At 40.9% G+C, this 25,302-nt stretch overlaps 1 protein-coding gene across 1 annotated transcript in view; it reads right to left on the bottom strand.

The window, feature by feature from the left end:
- Positions 1–23,830, bottom strand: part of ddx10 (DEAD (Asp-Glu-Ala-Asp) box polypeptide 10) — a 29,383-nt gene extending 5,553 nt beyond the window's left edge. The window contains exons 1-16 of the mRNA XM_072661710.1: positions 23,590–23,830; positions 21,038–21,098; positions 20,781–20,911; positions 20,530–20,688; positions 20,319–20,439; positions 19,606–19,795; positions 19,183–19,309; positions 18,457–18,619; positions 17,680–17,764; positions 13,618–13,719; positions 12,137–12,224; positions 11,738–11,826; positions 9,713–10,094; positions 7,093–7,200; positions 5,628–5,786; positions 3,061–3,117 (exon numbers count right to left, since the gene is read on the bottom strand). Coding sequence (XP_072517811.1) covers positions 3,061–3,117; positions 5,628–5,786; positions 7,093–7,200; positions 9,713–10,094; positions 11,738–11,826; positions 12,137–12,224; positions 13,618–13,719; positions 17,680–17,764; positions 18,457–18,619; positions 19,183–19,309; positions 19,606–19,795; positions 20,319–20,439; positions 20,530–20,688; positions 20,781–20,911; positions 21,038–21,098; positions 23,590–23,766 — 2,199 coding nt within the window. The 5' untranslated portion in view covers positions 23,767–23,830. The remainder of the gene's footprint in view (positions 1–3,060; positions 3,118–5,627; positions 5,787–7,092; positions 7,201–9,712; positions 10,095–11,737; positions 11,827–12,136; positions 12,225–13,617; positions 13,720–17,679; positions 17,765–18,456; positions 18,620–19,182; positions 19,310–19,605; positions 19,796–20,318; positions 20,440–20,529; positions 20,689–20,780; positions 20,912–21,037; positions 21,099–23,589) is intronic.
- Between the last annotated feature and the right edge of the window lie 1,472 nt (positions 23,831–25,302).

Genomic DNA, 25,302 nt, shown 5'->3' with positions numbered 1-25,302 from the left:
TTAAATATATGCAGTAAAGGACTGCTGTTGTACTTCCGCTGTTGGGTACTCATGTTGTTTAAAAAAAAAAAAAAGAAAGAAAGGTGTGTGGGGGGGGTGAAGCTCCCTTGGCTCTTTTTATGCAATACAGGACAAGTCAAGGTGATAAGAGCCTCCTTAGCTGCTGGAGAACTGCCAGGAACATTTTAGAAGTTAACAAGGAACTTGCCCCAGATTGGTGTTGCCAACTTAAGCCTTGGACTGCTCTATTTATGGACTCTAGCAACTGTCCTCCTTTTTGACCGTGAATGTAATCCACTTGCAGCAAAATGAGTGTTTAGTCTTATATTTGTGACACTCAGCTAAACCGGGAAAAGAGTGAAAGTGCTGGATATAAAACCACTGTGGGGGGATTCGCTGAGGGATTTTTGTGGAGGATTTTTCGTGACGAGTGGGGGATTGCAGACTTGGAGCAGAGGGATAAGAGGCTGTCCCTGTGCTGTAACATAACCTTGTTTTGTGAGAGATTCATTTGAAATTCTGCTGACAGACTTGCGGGTTGAACACTCGTGTCCACGTGTGCGGAATAAAGCCAGCTCCCTCTCATGCCTTAGATGATTTACAGGGACAAGAGACGTATGCACAGAGCGAGAGGGTAGAGAAAGAGAGAGAGCGAGAGAAGGAGGAGGGGAATGAAAGCGGGACAGAGAAATAGAGCGGGAGTGGGAGAAGGAGAGAAGGGGATGATGGGAAGAGAGAGAAAACAAAAAGGACATTATGACAAGAACAAGGGTGTATGAAAGTGACTTACAACTTCACAATATGTTCAAGAGACAAATTACAGCACCCTTATTAGTGATGCCTGATTAGTTTGCATCTGGTGAGGAGGCAGTGACATTTTTTTTTTTTTCTTTGCCACCATCAGTTTAGCTGGGCCTAGGTGTCCTTTTCACCAGTCCAGGCACTCAACACATTCTCATTCACACATTGATCGCTTCCCTCCCTGCTTTAAATAACCCATCAATCACACCCTCTCCAAATCCGCACAGTCACTTCAGCCCCTCCGCAGAGGTAGGGGGAAATCATTTCCTTAAACGATTGCAGCTCGCCACTATTTGAAATTCATATTATCTATTCCGTAAAGGCCCGAACCATGTCTCATCATTTCTCGTGTATATAAATGCCATCACACACACATGAACGAGTCCAAAAGCAATCGCTCTATGCAAGCAGCGGCTAAAGCCTCCAAGCATGAATAATTGAACAAAAGCTGTAACCATTTTATATTTTACAACATCATCAGAGCCATGTGACACTTGAAACATGGAATGGTGAACATCAATTTTTCAAGATGGATCTTCTGCATTTAGGGTGGTTCATCACCGCTGGCCACCATAATACTCACATTTAGACTAACACATTTCCCAAAAATGACTGTTTACAAAATGCCAGCACTAAGCAGTCATACAGTAACATTACAAGCACTGCGCAGCAGGGGCACCTGGCTCTATTTAGAAATGTTAACTGCCCTACAACACTGCCATCCTTTTATGCAGGAGCCCTCATAAAGGTCCTGGGTGAGAGGCTCTTGACCTAGTTCCACTGGCATAAATCCCAAACCTTATAAAGCTTTGATTATGGTGCTTTAGGTAACAATTCAGTGCTTTATAAAAGTATTTTGGTACAACTCAACAAAATGTGAACACATTGAAACACTGAAACTGGACAATAAATGAAAAAACAAAGCTTCTTTAAAAAATGTAAATATATCTGAAAAGCTCATTTTAGCCCAAAACATTAGTATTTTTGAAATTCATTAAAATCAATAATTGATTCTTACATTCTGAACTCAATAAAATTGAAACAGGACCTTCAGATTGATGCATCAGGTTGAACTGATGAATTCTGACACCCCTACCGAGTGCAATGTTAGCATCTCCATTTCCAGGCATAATGACTCCCAGGCTGAGTGCTGGTAGGCTGGTAGAGCGAACTGATGCTGGAAGCATGTGGCGAGTCGATATCTCGCTGCGCTAAGACAAGCTCCAGGACTGGGGGGAATCACTGTTAGGGGGTGATGAATAGTGAACCGTCCTTGGACAGACCTCAGCATTGATCAGAAGACAAATGACTGACCAGCTGCATTTCCATATGGATGTGGACCGAGCTATCCCCAAGTGGGAAGAGCAAGAGGACACATGACAGCTGCCAGCACAAAATTATGGACTGCCCGTTGAACAGCCACAGACTGAGGGCAACAGAGGCACAGGAGTTCTCAGGCTAAGGTTTCATAAAGTCTTCTTAAGTTGGTCCACCCAAAAACATACAGCGAAGGTTCAATAAAAATATAATTTATTCAAAACGTAGTTTTGCACTACAGATAGGAAGGTAATGCCAACAAGCAACTGAAGTTCATACTGGATCAATTAGTGTCATGCATAATGCATACCTCAATTAGTACACGCCTGCTTCTTCAGACCACAATAAAATATTAGGTCATTTTATTGTGTTTGTGGTTTTACCATTGTATGACAAATGTTATTTATATAAACAGACAAAAGTACATCGCCACACTAAAAATAGCAGCAGCATTCAGCCGCAAGTCTAAATTTGTGTATATTGTTATTGTGTATATTGTTATGTAGGTCCAGTGCAGTGCTTCCATGCCACCAAAAAAAAGTGTAAAAAATTCACTTGTGTGTTGTAAACACAAGTCCACAAGAGACATTGGGCCCACTAGGGCTTCCCCAGCAATATAAAAACAAGAGGCTGAGTCGCAAATGGCTCTAATGGCCTTCCTAGCTTAGTAATGCATAAGTCTATGGAATGTCTGCTTTCACACCAATTTTAGGGCATCCTATGTCTAATCGAAAAGTATGTTATATTCAACCACAGGCTGCATAACATCTTGTGCACTAAATGCTCAAACTCAATCACAGGCAATACAAAAGTATTGTATTGTAGGATGAAAAGAAAAACAGTATAGAAACTGACTCATCTAACTCAATTGAATTAGAAGAGTATTAACTATAGAGAGAATAATATGATGCAGCACACACTCAAAGTTGAGCTCAGACTCACCTCTTTTTTCTGCTTGTTGGCTTCTCTTCGTGCAGCCTTCTCCTTCAGCCTTTTCTCCTGTTCAGAACAAACAATACAGAATGATAAACTGCACCCGAGCAGAAGCCAAAACCTGCATCCTAGTGTCCTAACATAATCAGAGCCTGATTCAAAAGCAATCATATCATCAGTCAGCCAAAAGAGCAAAGTGACGCACGTCTGAGGCGAACAAGGAGATGGGAAACGAGAGGGAGAGGGAGTGATAAAAGTGTGGGCGAGAGGGCAGCCGGGGCGCAGTTTGACTGATGAAGACTGGACATGTCCTTCGTCAAGGAGGGAACGAACAAAACCAAACTAAATGGTTTCAAAGAAATTGCTTTACAGGGGTCAAACAGAATGGAAGGCTAAAAGGTACATGGACAAGTAAAGCAAATGCAGGAAACATCAGAGCTGCAGAGGCATTAGGAGTACCTAGAATATCTATAGATATAATCAGTCCACTAATGTACATGGGAGAACCTGAGATGTTTAAATCTGGTGCTTTTTTATACAGATACTGCTTGAGCTGACATACTTGTGCATAGCTAATAAGCAGACTGATGTAAAGCCTTTTAGGTGGAGAGAATCCACTGATCATAAATGTCTAATTTGCTCCCATTGAGGCCGGCATAGTGATGTTTTTGGTGCATCAGGGATCTAAAGCCGATGCTGATGAGTCACTAGGTCACTTTTAAACCTATTATTACCCAAAGGTCTGGTACGGATTAACAGCTCGTTACATTAGTTTCATAGTTAGGGGTGCAAGAACATGGTGGTTCGACTGCGTTGTGATTAAGTGTATAATCTAGATTATATAGCTTCAAGATTAGCTTCAGATTAGCTTCTACTAGATAGCTTCAGATCCCACCGTAATGACTGCTTTTCTATTACTTAAGAGTTTGTGCATTTTTTTATACAACAATAGTTTATCTAATATTTGATTGCACAAATAAATACAAATATTGCAATATATTGTAATAGCTGTATTACAAAGCCAATACACAGCCCTATTCATAGCACTGACCACCTTCTATATAGGCTTATGGCAAAGTCAGAGATTACTTTTGATTATTAGCATAATGCATAACACCAGTGGGTGTTATATCCACTGACCTAAACATAACAGTAATAAAGAGATCAATCTCACATATTATCAAGAAGTTAGTGACTTGAGTTTTATATGGCCGTCTTAACTTATGGAGTATGGAAAAGACACCTTACAGAAGTTTCATGAACTTCTGCACTTCATCAACAGGCCTGCTGGCATAGTGAAGAGAAATGTGGTGCTAGACTCCAGGCTGAATGTGTGAGACAGCCCAGTTTAGTCTAGCTGAAATGATTAATGTGTATGCGCATACGCCGCTGATTGATTATTGGGTTGCTGTTTCACACTGTCACCAGCAGTAAGAAAATACAAATTAAACAAGATTTGGACATCCAGGCTTTTCACAGCCATTGTCTTAAGAAGCAGAACACTTGTGAGTGACCTTGTTCAGGAGAAGAAATCAAGCCTTGCATCAATCGCAGTATCACAGCAAGACAGTTTAATTGACAGGCAGGAGATGCACCTGTGACTCCATACAGGGAGGTTATTTTCAGAACCATTCTTCATGTTTGCCTGCCTGGGGAGTGAAAGAAGTGAAAGCTACAGGATCATCCTAAATGGATATCCATTCTCCCCAGTTACCTTCTCTTCAACAGTTAGATTAGTTTCTAAGACCAAAAGGCCTTGGCTTATTCGTCAGAATTGTGGAGGAGGGGTGTGACAAATTGGACCGTTGAATGCACGACTCTCTTTATTATAATTATAGAAGCCACTGTCTCATGCTTCTTCACTGAGCTGCACCCTCGGAGATCAATAACAACAAAATGTGAATTTTGTGGTCGGCAGAAACTGAACGCTCTTCTTGATACCTGGACCGAAGTGTTAGTGCTGAAAAATGCTTTCCACTGAATGGCACGAACTGCACTAACTTGCTGGAGAGCAATCATTTAGGAGCTCATCGTGAAGGTGGTTCTGCAGTAATAACTCAAAGTCCGTTCCCCCTCTTACAGTGCCCGAGGCTCAAAGCCGTGCACCCAACACAGGCATCTCAGCTATTCCCATCTGCCTCAACCTGCGCCAGCCAAGCACCAGGGTCCTTTCAGATTACCCACTGGCTAAATCAAATTGGTTCTGCATCAAGAATTGAAGTCCAGTGTAATGAGTGGAAGTCCAGGGGAATCAGCTCTAATGCAGAGAAACAGTTTAATAGTTGGCTATTTCAGATCTTAATTCTTCATTTTATTAGCTAAAATGATCAGGTTTCGGGTGTTTTATAAGCCTTTATGGTTTTAACATATTTTTTCAAACAATGCATTTAAAGAACTTCTACTGCGGATTATGTTTTTAGGCTGTGGGGAGTCTTTCAAGTATAACAACAGTGCTGTAGCTCCTATAAGAGAGGTAATGGAATCTCACCCATCCCTTAAATTACTAACTAAAATGCACGGAAACAGTCTGAACAGAGTATCGCTTTTGTGTGTGCCAGGAAAACGGCAAGTCTTACCCTGTGTTTCTCTTTAATCTTTCTGCTGTACTCCTTCTTATCGAATTCTTGGTCCTCCCTCCGTAGCCGCTCCTTTGCCGCCTCCACATTAATACCTGAGATTTCCTCCTCTTCATCCTGCACTATGGTCCTTTGTAGAGGAGGCCATTGCTGCACCACCTGCGGCAAGCAATCCCAGAGTTAGGAGTATTCAGTGCTCTATTTAACCATAAGGCTTCAAGAGACAAACAACCCAGCTTTTTTTGATGGTAGGATATTGAAGGGAAGATATCATGAGATACCGACAAGTGCTGGGTAACACAAAGTTGGGAGTACTGATAGTTAGGAAAGCACTTGAGAGAATAAGAGATGCAAACATCGAAATAATAGTAAAATGCATAATGCAGATGTTTTTGTGTAGTAGCCCAGCATTGCCTAAATGTTCCGTTCTTCTGGAGTTTCTAGAACAATCTATAAATCTTTGAATTGTACGATCCCTGCTCTGCCCTGGGAAGCTGACAGGTTGGTCAGATAAAAGAGCAGAACCTCTGATTTTCACTCAGAGAGAGAATTCCCAGGGGAAGAGAACAGCCTGGGAGAGACAGAATGGCACACAGAATATAAGGGGCTTTTTAGAGAGTTCGCACTCTCTGACTTCCTCTCTCAGTCTCTCTTTCTCTACCAGGTACTATGCAGCTAGCATTCCCCCGTTGTACTCATATGTCGAATTTGCCACATTTACAGTATGTACAGTATGTGGTATAGCCAAATTACTTACAGTAAATCATTATTTGTTTGTAACATTTATTCTGTACCATTGATAAATACATCTATGATTCATCTCGTACTGAGGCTACATCATGACACTATTTTAGACACTTCTAGATAATAATTTTGTCCATGAAAACATTCTAGTCCAAACAGCAACAGAAAACAGTAACATCTGATTTTCCTTTAAGCTTTTGTATGGCATTTGCTGGATGTTTCCAAAAAAAAAAAAAAAATAATAATAATAATTATAAATAAATATTAAATAAATAAATATTTTCAAATAATTATTAATAAAATAATATAGAAATTATTTAAAAAAGAATATATAAATATATAAATATAAATCTGAACTATGATCAATCCTCTACCAATGGCTAATACAGGCATTTTCAACAGCCTGCTTCAGGTGCTATTCAACCTTGGGAGTCTTCAGACTGTAATCACTTGATGTTACTTAAGTTCAACTGGGTTGATCTTCCAGCAGACGTGGCCACTGCTCGTCACAGTAACCCCACATTATTTGATGTTTAGGATTCCGACATCATCTGACGTACCTTCTGAGGATCAACCTTTCCAACGTCTGTTGTGGCATCTCGATGGCATCATTATCCAGTGCAACATTTTAATAGGTGATTTTCCAACCAAAATAAATAATCCCCCACAAAACAACAAATGAAACAACTGTGTGACTTAAGAGGAAGACAAGCACACAAACCTCTCCTTCATCCGTGAAGACCTTCTTGGTGTTCACCTTAAACTGTCTCTTCTGAATCTTGTTCGCCTCCTTAAACTTTGACTCTTTCTTATTCTTGGTGTTGACAACCTACAATGAAGGGTAAAAAGTGCTTGAGAATTTATGGGTAAAACTGAAGACATAATGGGTCTTATTAACCACAAACACAATCAGGAACTGAGAGAAATAATGGATAGAACTGGTCTGATCAAGTCCTTAATATATTACTGACTAAATAAGACCAGTGACCCCCCCCTTGTCAGCCAACACAGACATCCTGTACAGAAAGGGCCAGAGCCAGCTTTACTTTCTGAGGAGGCTGGGGTCCTTAAACGTCTGTAGGAAGCTCCTGCAGATGTTCCATCAGACAGTGGTGCCCAGCTGTCTTTTCTATGGACAGGACACTGAACAAACTGCTCTCTATCATGGATGATGGTCACGCACTGCACACTATCCTTATGGACTAAAGGAGCAAGTTCGGTGGCAGGTTGCAGGATCCTTTGTTCCGAGAGCCATCAGGCTCTTCAACTCTTCCCAGTGCAGCCGGAAGAGGGACAGATGAGGACTGAGTCTCTTATGTTTAACCATAAGTTTATTTATCTGAACTACTAACACTTTACAGTACGTCCTGTACATCTGCAAAAATCCATCCATCCATCCATCCATCCTCTGGTCTGAGTCACGGTTCACCACTGGAGCATACTCCACAGTCAGCTCTAGTACAGCGAACAATACAAGCCAATAACAAATGTTACGCTGAAGATTAAAAAGACAAATACTTTATATTCCTAGTCAATTGTTCTGCAGCGGCTCTTTGCTTCTTGCACAGGTTTCGGTTTATTATTACCTGCAGGGGACTTTCAACACTTTCCAATCAATGCTCCGAGCAGAGACGCAGCACTACTCATACAGTCTCATAACAAGCACCTCTAAACAAAGAAAGACAGTGTTTTGTGTTTGCACAGCTCGCTACCACACCTCAGACATTTATGAGTCATAGTTTTGACTCACTCCCAATCTTCACAAGCTTGCCGAGAAGTAGTTGCTTTCCATGTGCTGGAGGTATACAGAGAAGTGTTTTACATAATTTGCCATGTCTAGAGGGTCTTCTGAAAATAACACGCAGGTCACCACACAGTACTACACAGACTACAAAAAGGGATCTCTTGCTCAAGGTGGGCTCAGGCATGGGAAAGAGGTAAAAACTTTCTCCATAAGGAGCATCAAACTAAAAAAAACAAGCCTCCCTAGCTCCCTAAACCTAACACGAGCATATTCTTTTCCTATAGTTCAGAGCAATATGACCTCACACTTTCTTGGTGGCTGTAACATGGCACCATTTTATAGCATACAGCCAACTCCAAGTGAGACTAAGCCAGGCCAAAAGAACAGGGTTAGTTTTAACACAAGTCAGCACCAGCTGTAGTTACAATCTACAATTAAACTGCATAGCAAATCAAGGAGAATTCTATTTATTTCCCAAAATCTACAGTCAAGTCAGATACACAGTTGGACATCAGCCGCAGTATATTCAAGTTAATATTAAATAAAGAACAAAAGCTCTAAGTGCAGTCTTTTAGCTTTTTTTTTTTTAATTTGAGAGGTTTTTTTTTAGAGAGTTTTTAATTTTCCATCCAAACCGGGTGAACAGTGTATGAATTAGTACCACTTAGTGTACATGTTGCCATGACTATGAGCATCCCGTGAGTCCATTCAGAGTAAGAGGTTTAAAATAATGGCGGACTCAAGAAACTGTACTTTACAAGAACTTTAAAAAGGCAGGAAAAGGAAGAAGTCATGCCCTGCAATATTCCAAGGCACATGAGCTTTCCAGTTCCACGAACGATTACACAAAACCTCTGTAAGAAAGTGTGCAGTAAAGTTAGGAATGAGAGATTTTGAATGGAAGCAAAATTTTCGCATGACACTGCACTCATTCCTGATTTCATGCGACTTGAAAGATTCTCACCCACACAGAACATACCGTAAAAGCCCCTATTCCAGTAATAACGCATGTTGCCGTAGCCTTGTACAAGCTAAACTCTTACACCGAACACCACATTATCTCCAACCAGTTTGGCGTCCGTTTGGGAATGTAATCAGATACAGGTGTTTACAAGGCTATTATTCTTCTATGTAACTGATTATTTAAAGGATTACCCACCTCATTCAATCAGATAGAAATTGTATTAATCGGATTAGTCTATCCCGACTAAAGTGCATAAATGGACATATTCTATTCTGAGTCATTAGTCTGATTATTAATGGATTATGAGGCTGCATGTAAACATGGCTAGCGACTTTCATTTAAACCATGTTACACAAGTAGGTGGATGTAGCGTTAGGGATCTTTCTGAAGCACTCTTATTGGTGTTGCATGTTGTGCTGCCCCAGCCAGAGAATCATACCCCCCCGTCTGTCACAGTCACACCCACTACACAACACCAACTTTCTAGTGGCTGAGTGTTTGCAGCACAATGTCACACGAGACATTGGCCCTTATTTAATTTCAGACCGAGGAAACATTCCAACAATTTGATCTCATTAACATCTCTTTCATGTAATCACAGACTACCACAGATAGAAAGGATGTATGATTTACCGGTTGGTCCTGCTCGTCGTCTTTGACATTAAACACATCTTTCTGTTTGACCGTCAATAGGTCTAGGTCCCTTAGGTCTTCATCCTCCTCCTCCTCATCACCACCAATAAACAGACCTCCAGGCTTCAGCTCCTTTTCTTCTTCTTCGCCATCATCCTCCTCTTCTTCATTGTCGTTGTCCTCCTCCTCCTCATCGCTGTCCTCCTCATCTTCAGATTGGGAGCTGTGTTTATTGTCTCCTCTGAGCTGGGCCTTGAAGGTTTCAAGGTCCTCATCAGAATCACACTCTGCAGCAGTACTGCTCCCCTGCGCCACCTCCTCTCTTTGCTTCTGAGCTTTATTGAGGAACCGCACTCGAGGAGCAACAGCTAGACCGAGAGACCTGCAACAGTAAGACTGAATTACTATATATAGTACTTCACAGTTTTAGTATTATTTGTATAATGCCTATTTCGGCTAATCATTTACATTCTACTTGTGGATCTGAACAAATTCAAACAATGTCTGGGGCAAAAGAGGAGAAATCTGGGACCAAACTAGCTTAAAATATAAACAGTTTTTTTTTTTTTTAAAACATTCCCTTTTATGGAAAGTGTGTTTATTTGCATTTATTCTAATGACATGTTAATATTAGTAATATATTATTATTATTTAAACAGACAAAACAGCATTTATTGTCCACATTTACAGTTTTAAACAATTTACTTGGGTGCCTAAGCAACATACATAGTACTGTCATACACAGTAATGTCATAGTCCACCCCCGGTGGAAAGTATCACAGGTTGCATGCACTGCTCTTTTGAGGTCAAGCCACAGGTTTTGGGGGGGATTGGGAGGGACATTGCAAAATCTTCAGGTAATACATTGTGAATTTTTTCTGTGGAAGCAATCCTCTGTTCATAAGCTGTTTTCCCTCCAACAGCTGACATGATGTTTGCATCCAGAATTTACTATTTATTCTTATTTTATATAAATAATTCTTCCCTCTACCAGTGAAACGTATCCCATGCCACAGTCTGCAACACCAGCCCAAAGCATTATTGATCCACCCCTGTGCCAGTTGAACAGCTGAAGAGGTTTTATTTTACACAATTTAGCTTTTTCTTTTTTTTTTAAACTTTTGTTTATTTTGGCAAAAATGTTCTATTTGAAGAAGTTCTACAGACTACAGACATGTTTCCATGTATTCAATGAAACAATGAAATCAGCCAAACATTGGATGACTCTTCCCTAAAGGTCATTTTTACTACACATCTAAAAACGGCATCACCAGTCAAACAAGGGTTTGATTTGCCTTTTTAGCAAAACCTACAAACCGTCTCAAAATGTTCTCTTGGTAGAACTGTAGCTTGACCTCCACCACTCCTGTTAATTGTCATCTCTTAATTACAAAACTGAGATGGTTGTCTAAAATGGTTGTCTAAAAGCTTTCTCCTGCTTTATGAAAGAGAAGCCCCAGGTTTGAGGAGCCTTTAATAAATAATTGTTAAATATTGTCACAGTCCAATGAAAAACATGTATCTCCAAACGTTCTTTGCAAAAAAAGTTTTTAACTCTGAACTGAAGTCAATGTAGAATAAGTTAATCTAAGTAATGTAGAGCATTTCTAATGGGTAATTTAATTTAATTGTTTACACAGTGTACAGAAGCAGCTACAGGGTTCAAACTGTGAACTAAAAAACAAACAAGACTGAAGATACATGTTTTTCATTGGACAGCAGCGATATATTTATAGAGCTTTTTAATTTGCTTCACGTGGCCTTTCATAATATCTGTAACCAAGCCATAGCTCTGAGAAGCTTATTATTGGCTTTCCTTTTTCAGTCTAAAATTGCTCAAAACAATAATAATGCATAAATCCTGCCTACATTGTTGAAAATAATGCTTCACCTTCATCATTTTGCCATTAGTTCATCTTCTACTCACTTAACATTTCAAAGTAACAGAAATCTGAATTAGGTCCACACTTTTGTATGCAACAGTATACACACTCCAAGATATTCAGACTTAAAGAAACTACCCACATGGCGTATTCTGGGAGCTTGAGCTGAAACACATCAAAGACGTCTTTGTTCTTCATCAGATAGATGGAGCGAAGGTAGGACACAAAACACTGCAGCAGAAAAAAGAAAAAGAAAAACAGCCGGAGAAGCGGTGAGCGATGTCCGAGGATACTGCATGCAAATATGGCACAGACTAAACTCACTGAAACAAAACATGCAGGCAGCCATATTTCCCCTTCATTGCACTTCACACAGATCCACTCTCTGAAAGCGAGATTATTAGCAAAGCACTTCAGTCCTCCAATAGCATTGAAAACACAACTGCTTTGGCTCTTGTTGTAAATAACGGAGCCATAGCTGTCGCATAATGAGTAGAGTTTAATTCAGTTAGAGCAGAAGTAGTGTGGGACTGGCACTCACTCTCTGAGCTCTCTCCTTCTGCTCCTTCTCCTGGGCCAGGAAGGCCTCCAGCTTCTCCTGCACAGACACCAGCTTCTCTGGGTTAACCCTGCAAAGAAACAATGACTGCTAGTGCTGCTGAGCCCCTTACACCTGTAAAGCCACATTAAACAAGGACCTGGAATTACATCACTGCCTCTCCAGAGTTTTCTGTGAAAGATTAGGCAGATACGAAAGGCTGTCAAAACTATCCTATTAGACACGTTCACTCAGTTAAAAATCTGCCTCCTCAGTACATTGGCGATTACTGGCCAATTTGCATTGTGATGATGCATATTCCAAAGTCTACCCCTCATATGTCTTACCATAAAAACAGACTCTGATGGGCACACATATTTATATGCATTCTTTATATATTGTCCCTGCAACCCACAATATATATATTTTCATAAAAAAAAATAAAGATGTCCTTGTTTACCCTTTTTGTATCACCTCCTGATGGCAAGACCAACATTTAAATGTTTGCACCACTCTGTAGCCCCCCCTTCTCCCCCCCCCCCATTTCTTGAAAAGCCAAATGGTCCATTTTAGTTTCTGTAGTAGGATTTGTCCCTTATAGTACTATACAGCATGCTAGATTATTTATTAGATGCTTCTAATCACAGTTTTATTGACACTGTCTATAAAATTTCACTAGCTGGCAGCACTGCCCTTAATATTATGTGTCCTACACTATTATTTGTAATGTAACTTATTTATAATAATCTGCAAAGACTATAAGCTTCAAATGTCAGTGTTATTAAACATATCTGGGATTAAAGGCTCTTTTGTTTGCATTTCCCTTCTGCAGACAGGGGATCCTGGTCCAACAGGAATCTCTAGTTTGTTAAAAGCCTTCCAACTAACTTTATTTTCACCTGTCACTGTATAACTAGCCTAAATAGACCAACCCTGGAGGCAGTTTGGTGGGCTATGCACCAAACAATCCACAGCATAACCAATGAAAAGCAAAAGACGGCGGATAACAGTATCTATATAAGCCTCTCTACTGTAGGACCGTTTATGCATTGTCCTGATCATAACTTGTTTCACATAAAGACCTCGTCTATCATAGTGTTTAGATCCCACACATTTTTGCATGTTCAAACCTTTTTCTTTTTTTCTTTTTTTTTTTTTTACTTTGTGAGTATTATTGATCCACCACCGAAATGGATGCAGCAGCAGAGCCAAATCTGTACTGGCTCAGAATTAAAGCTGCCAGTCTCTATTCTCAGCCTGCATGGGACCATATCCATTCCTCACACAGCAGCAGCTGCTACTGCTGCCTGCTGATAAACCAGCGTCCAGAAACAGCAGTAGGCAACTGAGCTATATGCCGGCCACACACACCTAGGCCAAAACATCTACATTGGTTACAGCCATTCTAATGTTTGCTGATGCTGATAATCTTTAAATATAAAAAAGAAAACCAAAAAAAAAAAAAAAAAAAAAAAACTACTTACTGGATTTTATTAATGGGAACCTTTTTCTCCTGAAGCTGACCGGTCATACCCTTCTCTTCTGAGGGCACAAGGATAAGTAGTGCCTCCCCTCCCTCCTTATACCTGCAGACAGAATGGCAAAAGAAAGCAGAAAAGAAAATCACTGGACAACAGAACTTACACACGTAGACAAAATTGTTGGTACCCCTCGGTTAATGAAAGAAAAACCCACAATGGTCACAGAAATAACCTGAATCTGACAAAAGTAATACTAATAGTTAATAGGGAAGGGATGGCCATCCTCCCCACTCAAAGAAAGTAAGGCCAATTGGGCTTTCTTGGGGTCCCTCACACTGATAGCTGTGACGTATCCTCTCTTAAATTGTACCCACCTTGCTTTTCAGTACACTGTGTGCACTTCGAGGACATTCAATAAATTAGAACAATACTTAAAAGCTACACAGAGACACTGGCTATGCAAACTAAGATTTCAATATAATATACAGTTACATAGAAAAGTCAAAGTACAATGCACAACAAAAGCTAGTCCTGTTTCTAACGGCAGATACCGGTCTCAAACATCTTATTTTATTAAGGTATTAAAAACAAAAGAATATAGAACACACACATCACACAGGACTTTTGGATGCTAAGTCAGGCTATTACATCCCCATCAAAAACTAGGCTGTCAACAAACAGGCAAGGCTTTAGTTTTACTAAGCCTTGGCCGGCCTTGTCTAAGAGGCTTATTAAAGCCCATGAGTGCTAGAGTGGAGGCGCTGATGTGTAAAAGCGACGAGAGGAGCATGCTGATTCCTGTTGAGTCTGACACAGAAGAGACAGGCTGCGTGTCTTGACGCCTGACAGGCCCGCCACTAGTACCACACAAGCAACCAGAGAGCCGCACAGAAAGACTTGCTGCTGAACAGCGAGCAGGTGTGTCTATCATGTACCTCTGAGCATTGAGGGGAACAGTGGATGTAGAAAAGAGAAGAAGTGAAGTGCAGGCATGTCTTCAGCTAGAGGCCCTGAAACAAGTTCAGTCAGGCTGCACACTGCCACATTTCAGCTGGTGCAGGTGCTGAACACTACTAGGGCTTTGGATCTGGAGTAAGAGGTCATGTTCATAAACTGTTGAGCTCCGATCGTAAACACTGATGAGCCTAAATATTAGGACCTACCTAAAATGTCAAAACCAAGGTATGGACTCTACAAAGACCTCTGGAGGTGCCTGGGAGTATCTAGCACCAATATATTAGTAGCACATCTTTTAAACCAGGAGAGAAATCTAAAAGGACTGAGTCCAGCACCGTTTGCTGATTTCTCTGCACTGACAGGGCCAGAACCTGATAACTACATATCTGAATCAGGTGTGTTTAATTAGAGGGGGAAAAATGACCAAACTGTGATTTGGCGCCCGAGGAGGATCAGACAGTCTCATCTCTTTAAGTTGAGAGGGATCCCGTAGAGCCACTATGGGCCAAGCTTGGTGTTCAGCACATCTTTTGAGGCCAGGGCAACTCCTTGATCTCTTAATCATATTCAAAAATAAAGATGCTGATTTGGGACCAGAAGAATTAAATGATATCCTCAGACATTAGCTCAGTATTTTTTTATTTAAATTGTTCAGAAATATGGCCCAATATGTGCAATCAGCACACCATTGCCATTGGGGTATACCTTATGTGCAATGCTGTTTAGGTAGGTGGCACATCTCCAACTGAGGTCCACCTAAGAACAGTGCCCAGAGAATCACACTCCCTCCACAGCCTTATCTTTCTTCCACAGAACACCCTGGTACCACCACTTTCCAAGGTAAACACATACCCAGCCATCCATGTGACTTAAAAGAAACGGGACTCAGAACAAGCTTCTTACATTACCCCAAAGTCCAGATCCAGAACTTGCATGCCCACTACAAGAACTTTCATTGGGGAACAGGGGTTAGTAAACATACCTACATCCAGACCCTCACACTCATTTTTCCACTTAAGTCACACCATACATTTCTAGAGGAAACTGCAGTTCAAAAGAAAGTATCATGCGAGAGCTTTTTCCGTTGCATAATAAAAAAAGGTCAATTCACATTCACAGTCTCATTTTCCATGACATATCGACCAGACGCATGATATCATCTATTTCACTCCAATCTTGAACACACACTTGGTCATTAATATCATACCATGTTGGATCAATGTCTTCTGGTGAAACCTGGTGAAAATATTGCATTTTGGTAAAATATGGATTTTTTTTTATGATTATATTATATTACATTATATCACAATGTGAATTGTCCCCCAATATTTTGCAACCCCAGTCCCTACCGAAACCAGCCCAGTTAAAGGAATAATCAGCCTGGTTAAGCATTGCCAGCACACGTATGAAAGAAACTTGGAAGGGACTGCAAATTGGAAAGGGTTACATTTTCATTCCACAATTCCGCTCTGGGTATCCAACAAACCACAGAGAGAGCCATAATGTTTAAATGGAGAACACTTGGAGCAGCAGCGCATCTTCTTAGGAGTGGCCAGCCTGCCAAAATGTCTCCAAGGACGCAATGCATAATCAGCCAGGATGTCACAAAGACATTTGCCACATGTGCCAAGAAACAACAGGATGACTCCCAAGTATTTCGGGAGCATGTTCAATACACAGACGAAGCAAACTTGGAACTTTGGGACAACATAAGCAGCATCTGATTGTAAGAACATCAGTTAAACATGGTGGGAACAGTGCAATAGTGTGGGCAAGCTGCTACGACACCTGGACGACTAGTCATTTTCAAATGAACCATGAGTTCTGTTTTATACCACAATATTCCTAATGAGACCATCTGGCTATCCAAAAGGATCCAAGACACAAACATACGTTCACATCAAGCTTAAAAGAAACAAAGCTAAAGTTTGGAGTGGCCTACTTCAAGTGCACACCTATAAACCAAACAATGATACTCTGTCTAGGGCTGGGCAAGACGGGCTTTACTTTTAGTATCATCACATACTTTAAATCATAAAGAATAGATTTCACTGAATATTAGCAAATTCTGGAAGCAAATGTGACAGTCAGCCAAGATGAGAATTAAAACTCACCCTAAAATCCACCATGTACTTCAAGCAATGCAAGCTGAAGCTTTTGGAATGGTTCACTGAAAATCTGTGGGTAGATCTTAAATATGCTGCTCACGCACGATGTTTATTAAAGAATATTGCAGAACTAGAAGCTTTCTGAAAGTGAGAGTGGGTGACAATTCCTAACACAAGAACAGAAAAAGCTTCCTAGCTGCAATAAATGTGAGCTGTGATATTTGCCAAAGAGGGTGTTACGAAGTACTGAAGAACTTTTGAACACGCTACTAATTCTATTTTAATAGCTCTTAAATAACTGTACGTTATATTTTGCATTTAAAATAAAAAATAAAAAAAATACATGATTGGAATAGTATCATTTGTTCAGGGGAGCCAAAATGTACGCAAACAATTGTTTTTCAGAGCTGAACTGCTTTCGTTCTGACTTATTCTTGTCACATGAAAATTAATTTACCAGTATACAGTGTTCTGACCAGGCCTCAAACAAGCAGTTCATGTACATGCAGTACACAAACTACAAGCCGTTCATGTGGTAAAACTCCACCACAGCTATTGATTGACATTACAATAAAAGGATGCACAAGTTTGCAGTGTTAACATTCTTATACTTGTGTTATTTTTATATCTATTAATATTAGCTCTGTCAAGCAACATACAACATTTCAGTCTTGCACCAGCAGAGGAATGGTACAGAAATCATCAGAACGTAGTAGAATGTAGTCATTTTAGAGATGGTGGAAATTGCTTTCTGTAGTTTAAATTAAAACACCTCTGTGAGTGTTGTGTGAAATAGGTTGAACACTAGATACTCAGCATCTGCAGAAGTGAGTCATTCTTTGCTAAAGCTGTGTAACACTCTATAGTACCAACACAGGCCGGCACTTAAGAGACCCCACTGAACCGGGACGATAAAGAGCTAAAAAACACTGCCACCTACTGGACTCAATGCTCGTCTGTTAACACCATGCGAGTACAATGCAAGACAAATGCACAGTACCTGGCTGTTCTCCCAACTCTGTGGATGTACGTGTTGGCATCTTCTGGGCAGTCAAACTGCACAACCCAGTTGACAGCAGGGAAATCTACAAACAGAAGCATTAAACACTGCATTATGATTTAGCAATTTAAAGCAGAAATTACTTTATGCTAGTCATTTCTAAAGGTAGGTGCAAGTAGGATACTAGTGGGCTCTACACAGCCTATAGTGGGGTTGGAATTGGACGGTCTGGAGCAGCCACACATGAGCCTTAAGTCACCATGCCCAACATCAAGCATTAGCTGGAGGGGTTATTATGCCACCCCAGCACTGGGCTGAGAACCAGTGGACGGATTTGTCTGCAGTGATTGAGCTCCACTCAGTCCATTTAGGATGAGTTTGAGTAGCATTTATAAACCAGAACCAATGATCCAACATTCGTACTTGATCTCACTATTGTTGTTCTGGCTGAATGCAATCCAAACCTCACAGCAATAACTGGTCTAACATTTAGTGTAAAGCCTTCGCCTTCACAGAAGAGTAGGGGAGCTACTGCATTAGATGGAAGCAACAAACCATCTATTAATACATTTTACTTTATAAGGCATCTACAGGCGCTTAGATGTAGAATTTGTACAGAGGATCTGCAAACACACTGAGCTGTGGAGTTACAAATGGTATTCACAGATGAGGGAATAAGGACCCTAAATCAGAGGATGTGATCACTCATCAAGTTCTTGCAATAAGGCCTTTTTCATGCTCAGACGAAAGCCACATGGATGAGAGAGCTTTGACTACCTAGTCCTCTGGCAGCAATGTCTGTAGCAAAAAGCACAGCAGCTTTCTTGCGGACAAAGTCGTTGTAGACCTCTACCCTCTTCATCTGCTGCTGTTTTCCGTGCAGAGCCAGCACGGAGACACCCGGCCTCAGCCGACAGAACACACGGAAAAGGTACTGCACCTGCACCAAAGAAATGAATTAATTTCTGTAATTTCTAGAACAGATCACACAAATGAGCTTTTAAAGAAATCAGAGTAAAATTAACCAGCAGTTTCTGAGCTGAATGACAGGTTTCGCTGAAACGGTGCGTGGCAGGATCTGAGGTACTAGGTATTTTGGTTAGTGTCAGTAGAATTTTAAAAGACAGTGATGAACCTTTTTGCCCATACCTTCCAGCCCTATTTGTCAGCAGTGTTACCCAATCAGCAGCAAAAGTCAGAGCACATAATGGATTCTAATGAAGTCCTCTACAAATGCGGCCACTGCAGCTTGGCATACAGAACAGAGTGTTCAAAGGCCCACAGTTTCTGTTTAAATACACATTGATTTGCCACGTTTTGTCAGGGCTGAACGCAGCCGAGGTGACATCCCGAGTTTTGAGTGTAAAAAGGGATTTAAATAGTAGAACATGGAGGGGCATATCATGTAAATTCAGGCATAGCTGGGTAGTTAAAACTATAACTGGTTAACAGGTAAACAGAGCACAACTTCAGAGAACCTTCAGGAGACATGTGAACACGTACCTCTTTACAGCAAGCGAAGAAGACAATAATCTTTTTATGCAGATGACTCTTTAAGAACGAGAAGAGCATGTTGACCTTCTGATGCAGCTCACACACCACATAGCTCTGCTCCAGAGTAGCAGGAGTACTGAAGAGGACACCAACAAAACAGAAGCTTACTTGAAACACTCGTAAACACTCAACATCATAGAAAACAAAACCCTCAGCAAAAGCAATTCTCCTACAATGAATCATAGACCTTACAATCTGCTTAGGAGCAAGGAAAACTCTAGGCTACACAAAAGAGTGGCCACAGGAACATGCCCTTCTTCCCCAGTGAGAGAAGCACAATTCCTATCTAGTCCAGATAGCAACTGTGCTTCTCTCAGTCTAAAAGATCTAACCACCTAAAGCCCACAGTAAACAGTAGTGTGGTGGTCCTACCTGAACTTGGCCTGCTCATGAACCCAGACATACTCAGGGTTCTTCAGGCTGAGTCTGGCCAGGTCTTTGACAGACTTTGTTTGTGTGGCTGAGAAGAGCAGCGTCTGTCTGGTTTTGGGAAGGTTCTCTACGATGGCATTGAGTGTGTCTGCGAAACCCATGTCCAAAATTCTGTCTGCTTCATCCAACACTGCCATAAGAAACAGATCAGTGTAAAAATTGAAAATCGAACGGCAAACTTGAAATGCTTGATAAATATTGTATTTGTGTAAATCAGAGGACCGCACCCCCCCCCCCAAAAAAAAAAAACACACATTTTATGTGGCTCCATGCACTAACACCACCTTTAAGCCAGGAATAAGATAAGATAATCCTTTATTAGTCCCACAGTGGGGAAATTCTCAATGGCTTGTTAATTAGCTGATTTGCTGGATCCGGTGTGCAGGGAGCAGGGTAAACACTAAAAAGAGCAGGGCAAGGGGTCCAGGGTTGGGAACCACTGGTATAGATACAAAAAGGTTACTAGCAAGCTTATAAGTATTAGGTATCAAGCTTAGGAAATATGCACCCCCTAGTGGTTGGATCTGAGAGTGGTCTCCCCTTTTCACAGGGAGCCTCATTTCTCCAATTCTGAGATTGTTAAAATAGGAGAACATTAAAATGATTACTCAATGTAAATATGGGTAAAAATTCTAAGGTGTCCGAGACCTTACCAAGCATGTGCAAGTCTGAGGCATGGAAGGTGGAATTTTCATCCATGTGCTGCAGCAGACGCCCGGGCGTGCAGATGATAATATTTGTGCGGTGGATCTTCATTATCTCATCCTTAAGGTCCTGGAACCAGGAACAAAGCAAGGAACTGTGAACACATTCAGTCAGGATTCTATATGTAGATGTTTTAAAGACCATTAAAGAAAAACAAACCTTTCCACCAATTACAAGACCAGCTGAGAATTCATGGTTCTTTCCTACTTTCCTCAGCACCTCAAATGTCTGATATGCCAGCTCTCGAGTGGGAGAGATAATAAGAGCGCCAAGACCATCCATCGCTGTCCACTGGTGACGGTATAAACACTCCAAGACCTTCAGCAAATGGTTAGACAACAGCGGGGATGAGATACGGTAGCACACCCGACCACACTGTCGTTATTTGTGCTTCAAGGGTTACTACTTACAGGAATGAGGAAGGCCAGAGTTTTCCCAGAACCAGTTTTTGCAGCACCCAGGACATCTTTTCCTTGCAAAGCAAAGCCAATGGTCTGTTTTTGGATCTCTGTGGGCTGTCGATACTGACTCTCAAGTAGACCTGAAGAAAATAAAATAGGCTTTGCTATTACTTGCCTGCATTTTCAGCAGTATAAAAGTATACTGTTTTAAGTCTATTTTAATCCATTTTATTTTATTGCAGCTGCATTGAAAAATAATACAATACCTCTCAGTGTCTTCTTTGAGAGTGGAAAGTCTGAGAACTTTATTACATCCTTTGGATTTATCTATAAGACAGAAATGACAGACATGATACTATCGAATGACAACTCACTGACATTCATATTTTTGAATCTTTTTGTATCTATTTTATTTAGTTTTCCTCTTGACATTTTACTTTTGAATATCTAATAGTTTGTTTCCTAATGAATCTTTTTCAAACACTCAAGTTAAGTTCATAATGTTCTTAAATTCTTGAATTCTCCAAAAATTCTCTTAAGAAAACAAGAACTAATGAATTTGAGAAGTGAATCTGAGAAGTGCCTTTAAAAACATTATTTAAAAAATTGTTTTGGAGAATACCAGCTGTTCTTTCTATAGTGGAAAATTATTAAGATTTTGTTTAAGAATATCAATTTATCTTAAGCATAAAGTTAAGAATAAAAGCACATCTGAGAAGAATTTCTTTCTTAAGACACTTTTGTGTCTTACAGCAGAGACCCAGGAGTGCACTCTATTGGATGATATCTATTGGTTTCCAAAACTAGAATTGATTTGACACAACAATTAATCTTACAGTATTAGTTAGTCTTAAGTAAGTCTTAAGTTAGTCTTAAGTAAATATCAGCAAAACACACACACACCCACCCACCCACACCCACACACACACAATCAACGGACAAATAAGAAGACAGCTTGTCAGTAAAGCAATAATCAGGGCATCAGTACAGTATCAGAGTATTAGAGAGAAGATCAATAGAGAAACAGAATAACAGACTAAATAGAAGTGCAGCAGTAATGCTTTACAGTAGCAGAGTGAAAGAGAGAGTGAAACACTCACCAGCACTGTATTAGCAACATCTGTACATCTACAAATTTCTTACAATTATCTAAATTGTGTGTGGCAGGGAATACAATCATGCCGGTACAGGCCAGCAGCTTCAGATAATCTTCACATCAACCATTAGAATAGGGAAAAACAGGTGATCTCTGTGATTCTGTGCATAGCATGACCAGCTGATGATGTGGGACTTTTGTGAACTGCAGCCTTAAGAGTTTACACAGAATGGAGTAATATAAAAAAAATAAAAAATCCAATGAGCGACAGATCTGCAGATGGATGCGCCTTATTGATGAGAATGGCCAGACAGGTTCAAGCTGACAAAGTGTCTGATAACACAGACACACATACTCTGCACAATACTGGTGAGTAAAAGAACAAATCATAAAGCATATGGGCTACAACGACAGCTAAAGAGCATGTTGTAGTACATTGGGATGCTGGACCTGTCGTCTTACAGCTTACACACGATCACTCATGGTTTGTGGACGGTGGAGCAGATGGACGCTAGCGTTTCAGGGTGCTCCCATGTCTGTGTTACCTTCTGGCTCTCTCCTTTTAATTAGGCTGTTATAGTCAGACCTGCCGGAGTTGTCCGAAACACTATGATACCTCTCAACATTCTCTGCCCTCCATAAAATCCTCCCAAAACTAACTCTGTCTTTTTACCTTCTCCGAGTAAATGGCCACCCAGCCCGACCTGCTCGAAGATTGCCCGCTGAGGTCCCCTCTACCTGTTCAGACCGGCTGCCATCTACCAGTCCGACCATCAGGCCCCCCCAACCCACACCAGACCAGCGGCACACCCTCCTACCGCTGCTACCTGTTTAATGACCATGTTAAAACCTAAACGGTAATTTTTTGGTAATTTTTATCAACAATGTTCAAATAGTTCAGGCCAGAGAAGGATGGGTCGGGTCCCCCTTGTGAGTCTTGGTTCCTCCCAAAGTTTCTTCCTCCAGCTCTGAGGGAGTTTTTCCTTGCCACTGTCGCTGCTGGCTGCTCACTGGGGGTCTTTGATCCTTCATGTCTTACATCACGTCTTTTAATAATTACTAATTATGTAAAACTGCTTTGCGACAACAGTTGTAAAAAGCGCCATACAAATAACTTTGACATGTTGACTTCCACTGAAGGTTTCACAAAAAGATGAAGCTGCAGTAAGCATAGGCTCACCAAAACTGAACGGGTTGAAGACTGGGAAATTGTAGCCTGGTCCATTCGTGGTCACAATGTACTCATATAATAATGCAAGATGTCACAAAGTAAATGCTGTGTGTTCTTCAGTGACTATCCCAGTCACCAGATCTTAATCCAGTAAAACACATTTGGCAGAAAGGGAGGCTTGCCTCATGAAAGTGTTCCCAAACATTCTGCCAGAATTGTGTGAGATGCAATTAGCTATATCCATATGGTTCAGAGTAAATGCAGTGAGACCTAACTCCACACTCCCTGCAGAGCTGCTACAGCAAATGATGGAGTAACAAAGTGATGTGGTACAGTAATAAGAGTAAGAGCAGATTATCGAGAACCACAGACAGAGAGTAAGTACACCAGTGAGGCGTTTAAATTAGATTAGTAGATTAACAGAGCTGCACACCATTAGAGTCGGAGTAACGCAGCGACAGACGAACACAATAACAGATCTGGTGCATCATTAATGGAGTAAATATTAATAAATGGACAGAGTTAGCTGTAAGTGCAGCAGTCCTACTTGCCTCTCCGTATTTGCCCACCAGCCTCTGTATGTTTTCTCTCTCTGTCTCCCAGTCCCGTTTCCTCCTGGGTTGTTTAGTGTGTTGTTTGGTTTTGTCATACCTCTTTTTCCACTTCTCAAAGTTCTTAACTGGACCCTGGTAAGATTTTTTCTGTTCCTTTCCCTTTTTAATTCGCATTTTTTCCGCAATATCTTACAAACATAACACACTTCAGCTCAGCGCACATGTGGAGCAAACCGCTTCTTCTTCGTAAACACGAAGCTGCGTTGGGAGGACACTCCGCTCATTCGCGCCTCCTATCGGACAGGAGTAAAACAACCCTACACCCAATGATTCATATTTCATACATATTTGAGTTTCTGAGACCTCAGCAACATCAGTGCAATAGTTAAATAATGAATTATCCTAAATAGTAATTACTCGTATTTAAAACTATTTTTATCAACATTATAAAGCAGCCGGCAACAGCCACGTCTTAAAATAGCTGCCATATTTTAAAGTAACTGGCACATTCACCGACACATCCTAAAGCGGCTGACACACCAACCAGCACATCTTAAAGTAGCTGCCACCTTTTAAAATAACTGGCACATTGACTGGCACATCTTAAAGTGGCTGCAACATTTTAAAGTAAATGGCACACTGACTGGCATCTTCAAGCTGCCGGCACACCAACCGGCACATCTTAAAGCAGCCGACACTCCGATCGTAAAGTACCTGCCACCTTTTAAAGTCACTGGCACATTGACCGGCACATCTTCCAATGGCTGCTACGTTTTAAAGTAGCTGCCACATGACTGGCATCTTAAAGCTGCCGGCACACCAACTGGCACATCTTAAAGCAGCCGGCACTCCGATCTTAAAGTACCTGCCACCTTTTAAAGTAACTGGCACATTGAACGGCACATCTTAAAGTGGCTGCAACATTTTAAAGTAAATGGCACACTGACTGGTATCTTAAAGCTGCCGCCACACCATCCGGCACATCTTAAAGTAGCCGGCACTCCGATCTTAAAGTACCTGGCACATTGAACGGCACATCTTAAAGTGGCTGCAACATTTTAAAGTAAATGGCACACCAACCGGCACATCTTAAAGCAGCCGGCACTCCAATCTTAAAGTACCTGCTACCTTTTAAAGTAACTGGCACATTGACCGGCACATCTAAAAGCAGCCGGCACTCCAACCGTCACATCTCAAAGCAGCTGGCACACCAATCGGTTTATTCTGGTTGACCAGAAAGTCAATGTTCAAAACACAACAAGGTTTCTGCTGGTCCAGTGCTGGTGTGATGTGATGTTGGTTTGAGCAGAATAGCATTGTTAAAAACTCAACACACACTGTTCTGGTCTGTGACCAGCTATGCTGCTCCACACTGATTTTTTACCCTGTTAGCAAGAATGCTTTTAACTGTAGGCTCAACACAGGTTTTGTGTGTGGGGTGTAAAGCATGATACACATCAGATATATTATATAAGAGCTAGAACGGAAAGGCCGATCCTTGGTTCTTATTCTAAACTGAAGAGATGATAGATTAGGATTTCAACCTTTACATATTTTATTTTTACAGGTACTTTTTCTAGATGTGTTAAACAGCTTGGAACAGGACACCTTTTATTTGAACTAACCATTTTTAAGTGAGTAAAAATATCAGAATGTGACTGAAAGTTGCCCAGGTGTACAATACAACAGTTTAGGAATGTACTGAAAAAG

Source organism: Salminus brasiliensis, chromosome 18, assembly GCF_030463535.1.
Source record: "Salminus brasiliensis chromosome 18, fSalBra1.hap2, whole genome shotgun sequence".
NCBI classification, from domain to species: Eukaryota; Metazoa; Chordata; class Actinopteri; order Characiformes; family Bryconidae; genus Salminus; species Salminus brasiliensis.
This window is presented reverse-complemented; position numbering and strand designations above follow the sequence as displayed.